Here is a 12,302-nt window from a genome sequence, read left to right on the forward strand (position 1 = left end):
TAAAAACTGTTTTATACTTTTGTCTTTGATACACACAAAACCCCCTCCCCTCTTGGAGATACATACACACTTCCCTTCCATTGTTCATTAAAAAATTACATATAGTATTTCAGAATACTTCATCTTTAGCATTATAAAAATCTCAAATGGTGAATACCCAGAAAAGATATTGATTAAAACCAAGAAATAAAACAATTAGGTAAAAATTAACTAATATTTTTCCAACTGATTGAAAAGATGGCAACATTATACACAGATGTATATATATAGAAATATGTATAAATGCACAAAAAAAGTTTGGAAAATACTCCTCCATATATAAAATAAAAACTAAACCCATTAATGTGAAACCACTATGTGAAAATCTATACCAAAGGAGAAACAAAGGCAACAAAAATAAAACAAGAATTAATTATTTTACAGCAATCTATGGATTACTGTAAAAATGGATTGATCTGATGTGCCCCAAGTACAAACAAAATATGAATTTCATTAATGTGACAAAGCTTAACTACTCATTTCTCCTTCACTTAATCTTTACTGTTAAGGGTTAATTATCACTCATCTCCACAGTACTAGTAATTTGCCTTATTTGATAATTATTATTAAAACAGCATGCATGGTGTTATGAAAATAATCAACCTGGTCATGATTATTTTCATCCAAGTTAAAGTAAGTCCTTTATTTAAATTGTCATTTGCTAATGTTCGACAAAGTTGTCTTCACACTGCCAATGATTAATCCACCGGTTTAGTCTAGTGGTTAAACCCATCATTGCGAAAAAAAGGCTGATTTTCGAAGTAGAGAGTTCTAAGGTTAAAGTCCTTGTAAAGACAGTAACTTTTATAGAAATTTGAATGCTAGACTGTGGATATCAGTGTTCTTTGGTGGTTGGGTTTCAATTAACCCCATGTCTCATGAATGGTTGGCCTGAGTCTGCACAAGACTACATCTCATTTACAAGTCATACATATCATCCACATCTCATTGGGCCATGGGGGATTTAACAGATTTCTTTGTACATATTAGCATAAAAAAAATTTTGGTCACTAGTACCTCTAAAATGGAGGCTCAATTCATTAAGAGCACATACATACTGGTCAACTAGCAGCATCATAAGAAACTTTCATAGAACTAGATTAACTTCCATTCCCAGATGACTTGCTTTCAACAGTAAGAATCTAGTAGTCATGAAAAATAAAGTCTTGAAATGTGTTAAATTTTTAAACAATCACTTGTTTTATGTAAAAAAAAGATGCCTTTTTTAATCCTATTAATAATTGTTATTTCTTCAGGAGAAAGTGCCAAAATAAATTTTGGGATTGTTGTTATTGCTTAACACGAATAGTTTTATTTCAGCAGGACACTGAAATTGGTAACTCGAATAATCATCTAACTAAAGCACCTACAGCAAGTTGTATTAATTTTCATACCACAGAAAATTTATATTCAGTTATATCTACAATCATCTATGAAAGATTCTTCATAAATTGTAATTTTATAAAGTGTATTTAGGTGTCTTTTCTGGTTAGCCTCTCGAACCACCATAAGGTATTATTACTTCAGAGGATGATGAATGTAGTCTCAGGTTGACCATTCTGAGATATGTGGTTAATTGAAACCCAACACCCAAAAAACACTGGTATCCATAATCTAGTGTTCAAATTTATATAAAAGTAACTGCCTTTACTAGGATCTGAATCTTAGAACTCTTAACTTTGATGTTTAGTAGTCTATTCAATATTAAATGTACAGAAAAAAAAGAAATCACTAAACTTAAAACCTTTGTTTTTTGAAGTGTAATAAAATAGTAATAAATCTATTCATACTGCTTATCTAACTACTGGTATTTTTGTTCCTTTTATTGAGTACCAGAACCACTGATTATTTGTTTAAATACTAAATCTATTTCTTTTAAATAATACAGGAATGCTATTTGATCAACTCCAATGGAAAGGATAAAGAAGAGTAAGAAGTTTCCTTATCACATGAAAAACTGACAAACTCAACACTGTAAATTTATTTTAATGTACTATAGCCAATTCTGTACATTATTATGAAAGCAGTTTAATTTCGCTACAGACATTTAACATAAATGCCACTGAGTTCCTGCAACTGTGTGGCATTGCACTGGAAACTAAGACATGTCATAACGAATACTCTATGCGTCTTTATGAAACCAACAGTTTGGTTACCCAGTGTGAACTGAGTATAGGTCCAAATACAGTAGTTGACTGACAGTTTCATTTGTGTATATCAACTATACTGAACAGCATACGCAAAGTAAACTTGGAGGAAACTGTATGGTCATCAAAATTGATAAGGCTGATTTCTAGAGGCGCGATCAACATCATTAGGTTTTTGGTGGCATTTTAAAAATAGTGAGCGTTTTGTTGGAAAATTTGCAGACCGATTCAAACCCTGTTGAATACTACCAAAGACAATGTTAATAAAGGGACTTCAGTGTACTCTATTCCTGCACGCCTACCCAACCTATCCACTAAAAATGGAAGGGTTCTGCCATTATACTGTGAATCATTGGTACAATTTCATTGATCCTCACAGCAGTGCTCAAACCGAAACCATTAAATGCTTATGGGGAGAAGTCACTAAAATGACAAATAGAAAACACAGGGGTACTGCCAGGCACCATGTGGAATCCTACTTTGCCAAATTCATGTAGCACCACATGATAGGGAATAAGAACCTGTTCCAAAAAATACTCTATGCAGTAACGGACATCTGAATGTTGTCAATCATCATGTAGAAGTCATAAGGAAATTTTTCATGAAAATAAATTAAAATAATGCAGCAGCCCAAAAATTAACTATGAATAAAGAAATTTATTCAAAAAAGTCACAGATTTGATGGGTACAATGTGATGCTGATATTTGATAAAAATGTAGTTTTTTTTTTTTTAGTCACCAATTTTGTCAGTAACATTACTGATGACTGTTTTATGTAATATTTTATCATATAAATTAAATCTATTCAATTTAATATTCAACCAAGACAAACTTAAAACTATAAAAGAAATTTGTGTTTTATGCTATTTCTATTCAGATTTTTTTTTACAATTTCTTGCAAATACATAATGCAATTTCAATCATTTGTACAATAACATAGTTTTTTTGTCTCAAATTTGCTCAACAAAAAATGATATAGAGGTATGTGACTTGAAGCTTGTAGGATATTTGTATCTTAACCTAACTTTGCATTAATTATTGACTCGTCTTTCAATTCTCTAATGCTTTGTTTTCCTCTTCATGAATTTTTTTTCTTTTCACACAGAAAATAAATTTTAGAGAAAGGTATTTTCCTTGATATGACAATAAAATGATCTTCTACAAGAAGTACAACAGATGAGAACTCTGCAGTATTCAAAAATGTATATCCCACATCACTGCCTTTATGTAGACTTTGTAAAGCCTTTAAAAGTGAATATCTATTCAGACAATAATTTATCTTTGTTACCTTCTACCAATGTTAACTAAGTTTATGTTTGGAAACATAGTTGTATTTTAAACAAAGTTCATAAACATAGTTCATTTTGTTTGCCTCTGGGTATGTGTTATGTTTGTGAGCAGGTACAATGAGAGTGAGTACCAGCCTCCGTGGTGTGTCTCGGCCTTCAATCTGGAGGTCCCGGGTTCAAATCCTGGTCAGACATGGCATTTTCACACAAGTTACAAATTATTCATCTCATTCTCTGAAGCAATACCTAACGGTGGTTCCGGAAATTAAAAAAAAAGGTACAGTGAGAGTACCCACCAGGTTGGTTTAGTGGTGAACATGTCTTTACAAATAAGCTTATTTCAAAATTGAGAATTCCAACATTCAAATCCTAGTAAAGGTAGTTGCTTCTATACAGATTTGAATACTAGATTGTGGATACCGGTGTTCTTTGGTGGTTGGGTTTCATTTAACCATACATCTCAGGAATGGTCGACCTGAGACTGTACAAGACTACACTTTACTTACACTCATCCTCAGAAGTAATTCCAGACGGTGATTCTCAGAGGCTAAACAGGAAAAAAAGTACAGTGAGACTAGCCCACCGAGCTAGTCTAGTGGTTAACTTGTTAACGCAAATCAGGTGATTTCAAAGTTGAGAGTTCTAAGATTCAAATCCTAGTAAAGGCAGTTACTTTTATATGGATTTGAATACTAGATTGTGGATACCAGTGTTCTTTGACAATTTGGTTTCAATTAATCATTTCATTAATGGTCAACAGTTCAAGACTGTTCATTTATATTCGTACTTATCATCCTCATTCATTCTCTGATGTAATACCTTATTGTGGTTCCAGAGGCTAAAAAAGGTACAGTGAGAGTATATAGGATGGGGGAGTGAAATTAATTTTATACGGAATTGAGGATATGTTCAGCTTTCAATTACTTTGTATCATTTGACAGTGTTGTGCCTGTTGCAAATTGACTGAACATATTTTTGACAAACAGTATTTTTTAATACTAAATCAAAATGCCACAAATGAAAATTGACATACTTGTTCAACAAAGGAGTGAAGTGGAAAATACTCTTTTGGTTTTTAAATTCAAAGGAAACAGGGAATATAACAATGAAATCAATGTGGGGTGTCACTATAAAATATGGATTAAAAGACAGTAAGTTATCAGAAATCTTCCTGGCATTGTAATTATGATGGTAGGCAGATTATGCTCCAAATCAAAATGTTTCCTACACCAAATTTGAGTAGTAAAAAGGCAGGGTATTGCATGGCTAAGATAAAGGAATATCTCATGTTCTGAAACTATGTTCAAATTTGAATTTATGAACCCGAAAAAGTGAGAAATTTCACAATATGAGGAATATTATTTCAATTAGATATTAGACACATTGAGATTGTCAATATGGACTGTCCCTACCACCTTGAAACCAAAAAATGGGCAAAATTAAAAAATTTGGAGAAAAATATAATATTACATCACATAATGTGATGAATGATATTAATAAACTGAAAGAAATAGTTGGGTATTAATTTAGATAACTGGATGAATGTAGAAGTGTTGTATCATGTTTCAAAAATATTGGATGAATATTAAATATGAGGTGGATAAAACTCAATGGACTTGTACTCTGAAAGGTCAACAAAGTGATTAAAAATTGAGAGTGAAGTTAAAAAAATCAGACAAAATGTATGTGATTGAGAAAATTGTTTATACACTAAACTTTTAAATTGTTTTAAATTTGTAGCTATTATTGTAACTAAATATATTACACGTATGCAAAATTGTTTACATCAAGTAAATATTATTTTTATTATATTTTACATAATAAAAACAAAATACACGAAACAAATAAAAATGATTAACTACAAAAATAAAAGTTAAACTCTATAAAATTTGAAAACAATCACAGAAAGATGTGAAATCACATATCAGGAGACAAGCTGCTTTAGACACACATAAATGCAATTCTATTGTGCGTTTCATCGTATTCTGACAGTATAATTCCCTTACCTACGTTACTATCCAACAGGTATAAAATACCTATCCAACAGACTTTACTGTTAATATGTACTTGTGTAGATGGATTGTAAAACACAAGTTGCTTAAATTGACATTTCAGGAATTGATTCAGTTTCTGATATATGTTTTTCTTTTAGAATGTGATTAACAGGCGTTCATAAAAACAAAAGTTTATAAAATTTTATCTGATAATGGTCTTTAAAAAAACAAAAACTAGTCTTCTAAAATAAACTGAATAGCTAAAATCTAGCATTACTAAAATATATTAAATGAGATAAAATGTGATTATTCTAGCTCAATAACTAACAAAAAGTTTTTTATTTGGATTTTAACATTAATCTCAAAGAGAGCAGATTTTGTATGCTTTAAGAATATTCAAATTATGAAAAAAATTTCTTCTTCAAAAAGCCCTCTCTTTATTACTCGAGTGAAATAAATTTCTTATGAATTTGAATTTATGGGTGTATGAGGTGCTGAATGAAAACATGCCTCGATTGGTAGTGAAGAAAGAGATATGGAGGAGGGTCACAAAGCAATAACTACACAACTTTCAGTAAAGTAATGGATAAAGTAAGAAACCTAAAATAAAGTAATTAAGTGAAAAGTAAGAGGGATCGATCACCTGAAGTATATATAAGAATATGGTTATGCAATATAAATAATCTAACAATTCAAACAGCTCAATTTAATCAATGTTTTAATGAATGTGTAATGACTACAATGGTGGAATAGTTATCTTTGCTTTTTACATATGTCACTTTACTGGGGAAAAAAAAAATTATATTGATCAAATAAAGCGTTTATAGTTGCCCCAGCGAATCTACGAGCTTGTGATGTCACATCTACTTATATTATTGTTTTCCAAAACATTATTTTTGAACGTAATTACTATTTTTATTACATTTTTTGACTTACAAACAATGTGGGCGCCCAAACAATACATTTATGTTGTTTGTTCAATTCTTTCCACTTGAATTTATTACATGTATAAAAATGTTTAATGACTCAATCTTGTTAACAGTAACAGTTCCTTAACCAATGACTAATGATCTTATTAGTATATGTACAGACCTATAAAAATTTATACATGCAGTTAGAAATAATGTATTTCATCACAATTATATTTAAATCCGTCATTCGTTGTATATGTTTAGTGTGTATAAAGAATATGTAATAGAATATATACAGTTTATGTGTGTATAAAGAAATAAGCTTTAGTCCAGTTTATATCGTGTTCAGTGAAGATATTCTGGATAGTGTTTTTGTGCAGTCATATTACTTTATAATTTACTCATTGTTTTTGGCAAATTTTTTGTTTTACTTTTATTAGTGTGTTATTTGTGCGATTTGTTATGGCTGAATTTAAATCCGTACTTAAGAAAAAAAACTTAAGAGTCAAGCACATGAAATTATCAATAATGTTTATGATTTTATGAAAAAAGAAGTTCTAAAAGTAGGTAAATTAACTGACGACATTCAAAAATACGAAGAAAGAACTGCTGCTGCTTGTGGGATATCAAGAACACAGGTTAAAAAAAAGACATGATTCTTCAATCAACATCCCAATTGTGTTATTTCAGCACACAAAGTAAGTATAAATGACGTTTGAAACCTGTCAGTGGACTGGACAGTTTTGATTTAGGTGTATTTGAAATTAGTTAATAAATTTAATTCAAAAAAAATTGAATTACCTGCATAAAAAAATATAAGGCAAGAACTTCAGTCATCTATTGATTTTGAAGGCAGTGAATCAACTTTAGCTGTTATTTTGAAAGAGTTAGGTTTCAAATGGCAAAAAACTGAAAATAACAGAAAACTTTTAATTGAAAAATCCGATTTCAGGTGGAAGAGCGGTGAAAATTTGCAGGCAATCAATAAGAAGAGACAAGACAATGCTACAATTGTTTATTTGGATGAAACGTATGTTTTAAGTTCACACTGTTTGAGAAATTCGTGGTCTGATTGTATTGTTGAGAGACTTCATGTGCCGATTAATAAAGGTAACCGTTTAATAGTAATTCATGCTAGAGGAGAAATCTGTTTTATTCCGAATGCATTACTAACTCTGAAAGCCAGTTCGAAAAGTAACAACTACCATGACAACATGAATACAAACAATGGGCGCGTAAAAAATATTTTCCAAATCTTCTAACAATGTCAATAGTAGTTGTTGATGACGCCCCTTATCACAATTCACGTAATGATAAAGCCAAATTCTAACTCCAGAAGAAAGGATAAGACAGAGAAAGATAAGATAAGACTGGCTGGAGGAAAACCCATATTCCGTATAGTTAAAAATGTTGAAACCACAGTTATATTAATTAGTAAAACTAGAGTACAAACATATCACTTGGATGAATTTTAGAAAAAAACATGGGCACTGTTTTCTTAAGACTCCCACCATACCATCCTGATTTGATCTGAGATGGTATGGTCAGCGATAAAAAGACATGTGGCTAGTCATAATACATTTTCTTTCACAAATGTTGAAAAATTAACTACAGAGAAAATTAATATTATGAATGAAAATGACTGGAAACCCTATTGAGAAACGTAAAAAAATATTTAAAAAGAGTATGGATAACTGGAACCACTGATAGATGAAATGAGAGATCATTAAATTATACCTGTAAACTTGATAGTGAAAGTGACAGTGATTCGTTTAGAGTGGATGGTGAACTTGCTCGAAGTTTGAATTAGATGCATGAAGAAAATTCAAGTAGACTTTTGTTAATAATTAAAAATTAATAATTTAGTACAAATAAAGGTTATAAAAAGAATTAATTATGTATTGTTTATAATTAGTAAATGTAAATATGATAGTTATTACCACATACAATACAATAAGTATTCAATTTGATATGTGGAGTTGATGTTTTCAGGCAGAGTAGTATAATATGCAGTCTGCTTGATGTCACAAGCCCGTACATTGGCTGAGCCTAGTAAACATATTTCAATTATAAATTGGGAACAAAGGCAACTTTCACAATATATTGTGATAAGAAAAAACAATAAAAAAAGGCCTTCTCTTTAAAATAATACACACTTACCTTCAGTTGCTTCAAGATTTTTGGACAATGTTTTAATTAATTTTGGCAAACGATTAGTTTTCAATCGTTCAATATCAACTGGACACAGCAGCAGAAGTTCCACCAGCTCACTGACCAATGGCCAATTCTGTGCTTGAACGCCATCGAACAGCCAATTATGTATTAGGCCCCAACCACCTTCAGACATCCATCTGTAACAGAAACAAATACATATTTATAAGCATATGTAAAGTATGTAGATACATTTATGTAATACATATGGCCACCTAATATGTTACAGATCTTTAATTGGAAAACAGTAATTACTAAAGAAAATGTTTAAGAAAAAAGTTGTTTGGTTTAGAAAGATAAATTTTCAACTTTATCAGATACTTCAGGGTCATTCCAAGGTTATTTTTCTTCTGAAAACCTCTACTATTCTTTACTTTAGGCACATTTAAATAAGCATTTGTCAAAATCGGTATTTTTCTCTGAATGCTGAAATAAATTCATTATTTATTTACCAGTGTGCAAGCATAAGAGAGAAAGCAAATTTCAAATCTCTCATGTTTGAAAATATTTCTGTTTAGAGCCAACATTTATAAATTAAGTTAATAAAATTAATAAACCAATAAAAGTTTTGTTAATAGGAATAATAACAAATAAATAGGAGAAAATCAATTTTTCTTATAACAGCGCATGAGCGCACCACACACAGATAAAATAGTGTAATATCAGAGATAGCTTTAAAAAAAACAGTGGTTACTACAGAATTTCTACTTTTCGAGTCATACTACGCGTAACTTTTTTAATAAACAACCAACCAGAAAGAAATGTTATACTGAAATTTTCTTTTTAGGGAGGGGGAGAAACAGAGTAGACGATTATAAAAGAATTAGCAAAGCTATAGCTATTTGTGTTATTTTTTTTTCCCCAAGGAAGCCGCATCGCATCATATATGAACATGAAAAAATATATATATACATTACCAGAATCTGAAATAATTTTCTTGTTGAGCCACTTGCATAGGAAATAAGTTTCAATGGTAACCTTATATACGGAAAACTTATTTCTTTCTTTAATTACCGATATTCAATAACTTTTTGTGCATTCAGCCAATTTTCAATCTTAAAAAATACAAGATGTGCATCTCATTTATTTAATCAATGTCATGTTATTTAAGGAATTTCAGGATGTTATTTTATATCACTTTAAAGCAGACCTGTTGATAGAATAATCTGGCAAAACTTCTGTAAATACTGGTGACAATGAAATACAACCAATTTTTTTAACAAACTGATAAGTACAGTTGAGTCTTAAACAAGTGTGAGCTTAAATAATTTAATTTGTTTGCTGGCAACAAAATTTTAATTTAAGAATTTAAATAAACTATGTATTAATATTAGAGTATACTGTGATAACATTATATAATAAAAAAATGTTACAGAAGAGCATCTTAATGAGATTAACAGTGATCCAATTAAAATTTACAAAAGTTAATATGTTGGTACTCATTTGCCAGTGTAGCCAAGAAACATTTAAATCAACATATAAACCCAGCTCTATGTAACCCTCTTACATGTATAATTAGCCACACAGAATATCTCATGCATGGTAATCTTATAACAAGATTAAAGCTAAATCTATATATACACTTTTTATAGGTATCAGCATGTTCATGGAACCGACAAACAGAAAAATATTCCACTAAGATGAAAGGAAGGGAAAGATGGAAAAGTGAAAAAAGAAAAGGATATTTAGAATGCATGTTTGTGCAGTAATCTCAAACTGAATCAGTCAATCAATAATACTTCTGAAGGAAATTCATAAATTGTATGACCCATATCAGAGTGTTAGATCCGTTGTATAGACCTCACAATGGTTCAGGATCAATAATCTAATGTAGCACAATAAATTAATTACACACACAAGTCCAATATGTTATGAACTGCATGGTCTCAATGTGCAAATTAAAATTATAGAAGAAAATAGATAAGTACAGAATTAACAAATAGAATAACATGAAACATTTTAAATTTCTGCCAGGATAAGCAAAGAGCTAAAACAATCAAATATTTTATTTTAAAATTGTTAAAACACTTACAGCATTTTCTTGCATAAACAGCCAAAAGAAAAATCAACACAACCTTTACTACCTTATAGCCAAACCTCAACCCACTAAACCTAGTACCCAAACCCCACTCAACACTGAATAATTTCATTTGCTTTTACAGAACAATGAGACTAGTTATGAAGAAATTTATTTGTGCACTTTCTTGTGTCAGTTTGAATTTCTAACGCTGAATCTCATATCTGTTGTGCTACTTGATGTACAACACACAATGTCGTAGTCCATGCATTCATAACCAATCACGGTTTACAAAAAAAAGAAAATAAAGAGTTTGTTAATTTTGTACCCAACAGTTAGAGTATCACAGAATAGTGACACAGCATTTGTTTTTAAAAATAATACATAATTAATAATACATATACATAACTGATTAAGCACTAACATTTTTAATTATTATTTATCAAAATGTAACCCATTCATGAAGGCTTAATAAAAAAACCTTTTTAACGTTAAAAAATTATTATAATCAAAACTTACTGATGAGCATGTGAAAAAAAAACACACACATTATACTAATTACTACTTTTCTATAATCTGAATTTTAACGTCCATTCATAAACTACGCAAATATTAACTACTACTATATACCTCCAGAATGACAGGTGATAATATAACTTATGGTTTAGAGTGCACCATTGCTCAAGTGTTGAAGATCTTCAGCAAAGGATAGAATGAGGATTTTTTATGTATTCACAGAACACCTGAGATATTTGAAAGAGTGAGGTAATAAATAATAAAATTGTTGGGTACTAGAGATACATTTGTTGTAGAAAAATTGAAAATAAAACCAATATGCAAATAATTATTTGTTTAGTTAATGATTGTGTAAACACAATCGTTAATTCTGTTAATTTTTATTGTATAGAATTTACAAAATCTAATTGTTTACCTATTATGACAAACAACATTCGCTTGATCAATATTAAAGAGAGAATTGTTTAAAATGGTAAAAGTTTTATTTATTACTTTTAAATTAATAACATTTTGCAATATAAATAATATTTCACTATTAGTTTATTAAAAGTTTAATTAATTAATTAATCTTTATTTATTGTTGAAAGCAAGACCAAAAATTCAAGCTTATTCAAATTAATTGTAATGACAGATGAAAAATCCACCTAAAACTACATTATTTTTTTACATTTTTTGTTGTTGTGAAAGGTTTAAAATCTTATAAAACCTATTTTGATAAAATTAAGGTTTGCCAAGGATAAAAAAGAAAAATTGATATTACCATAATTCTGAAAATTGTCAAAATATTACACCAAGCATTTTGCCTATTAGTGAAAGTTAAAAGTAACATTTGTGCTAAGTACACATTTCTCAATCTGATCTTGAGACATACATTTTTCTTTAAAAAGCACAAAATAGAGGGTAAAAAAGCATAAAGGGGAAACAGCCAGTTACATATTTTTGTAAGTAAAATTGTTTGTTTATATTTAGAGTATGAACACAATTCATGATTAAATTAATGATTTCTTTTTGCTTTTAAAAAATATCTCCTTTACAAATACTAGTTGTTAGTTTTTATTAATGTTGTAATCAGTACAGCCTGACATTTTTCATTATTTATAATCATGAACCACTGATAATGTTATGCTACAGTTTACTCTTTTAAAATATTTTTTTTTTTCAGTCTGATATTTAACGTA

At 29.7% G+C, this 12,302-nt stretch overlaps 1 protein-coding gene across 2 annotated transcripts in view; it reads right to left on the bottom strand.

Moving 5' to 3' along the window:
- LOC142318800 (uncharacterized) overlaps positions 1–12,302 on the bottom strand; it is a 115,601-nt gene that overhangs the window by 53,144 nt on the left and 50,155 nt on the right. For both annotated transcript variants that reach the window (XM_075355296.1, XM_075355297.1), the window contains exon 4: positions 8,541–8,731. In XM_075355296.1, coding sequence (XP_075211411.1) covers positions 8,541–8,731 — 191 coding nt within the window. The remainder of the gene's footprint in view (positions 1–8,540; positions 8,732–12,302) is intronic.

The sequence above is a fragment of the Lycorma delicatula genome, chromosome 2, assembly GCF_047948215.1.
Source record: "Lycorma delicatula isolate Av1 chromosome 2, ASM4794821v1, whole genome shotgun sequence".
In the NCBI taxonomy this organism is placed as follows: Eukaryota; Metazoa; Arthropoda; class Insecta; order Hemiptera; family Fulgoridae; genus Lycorma; species Lycorma delicatula.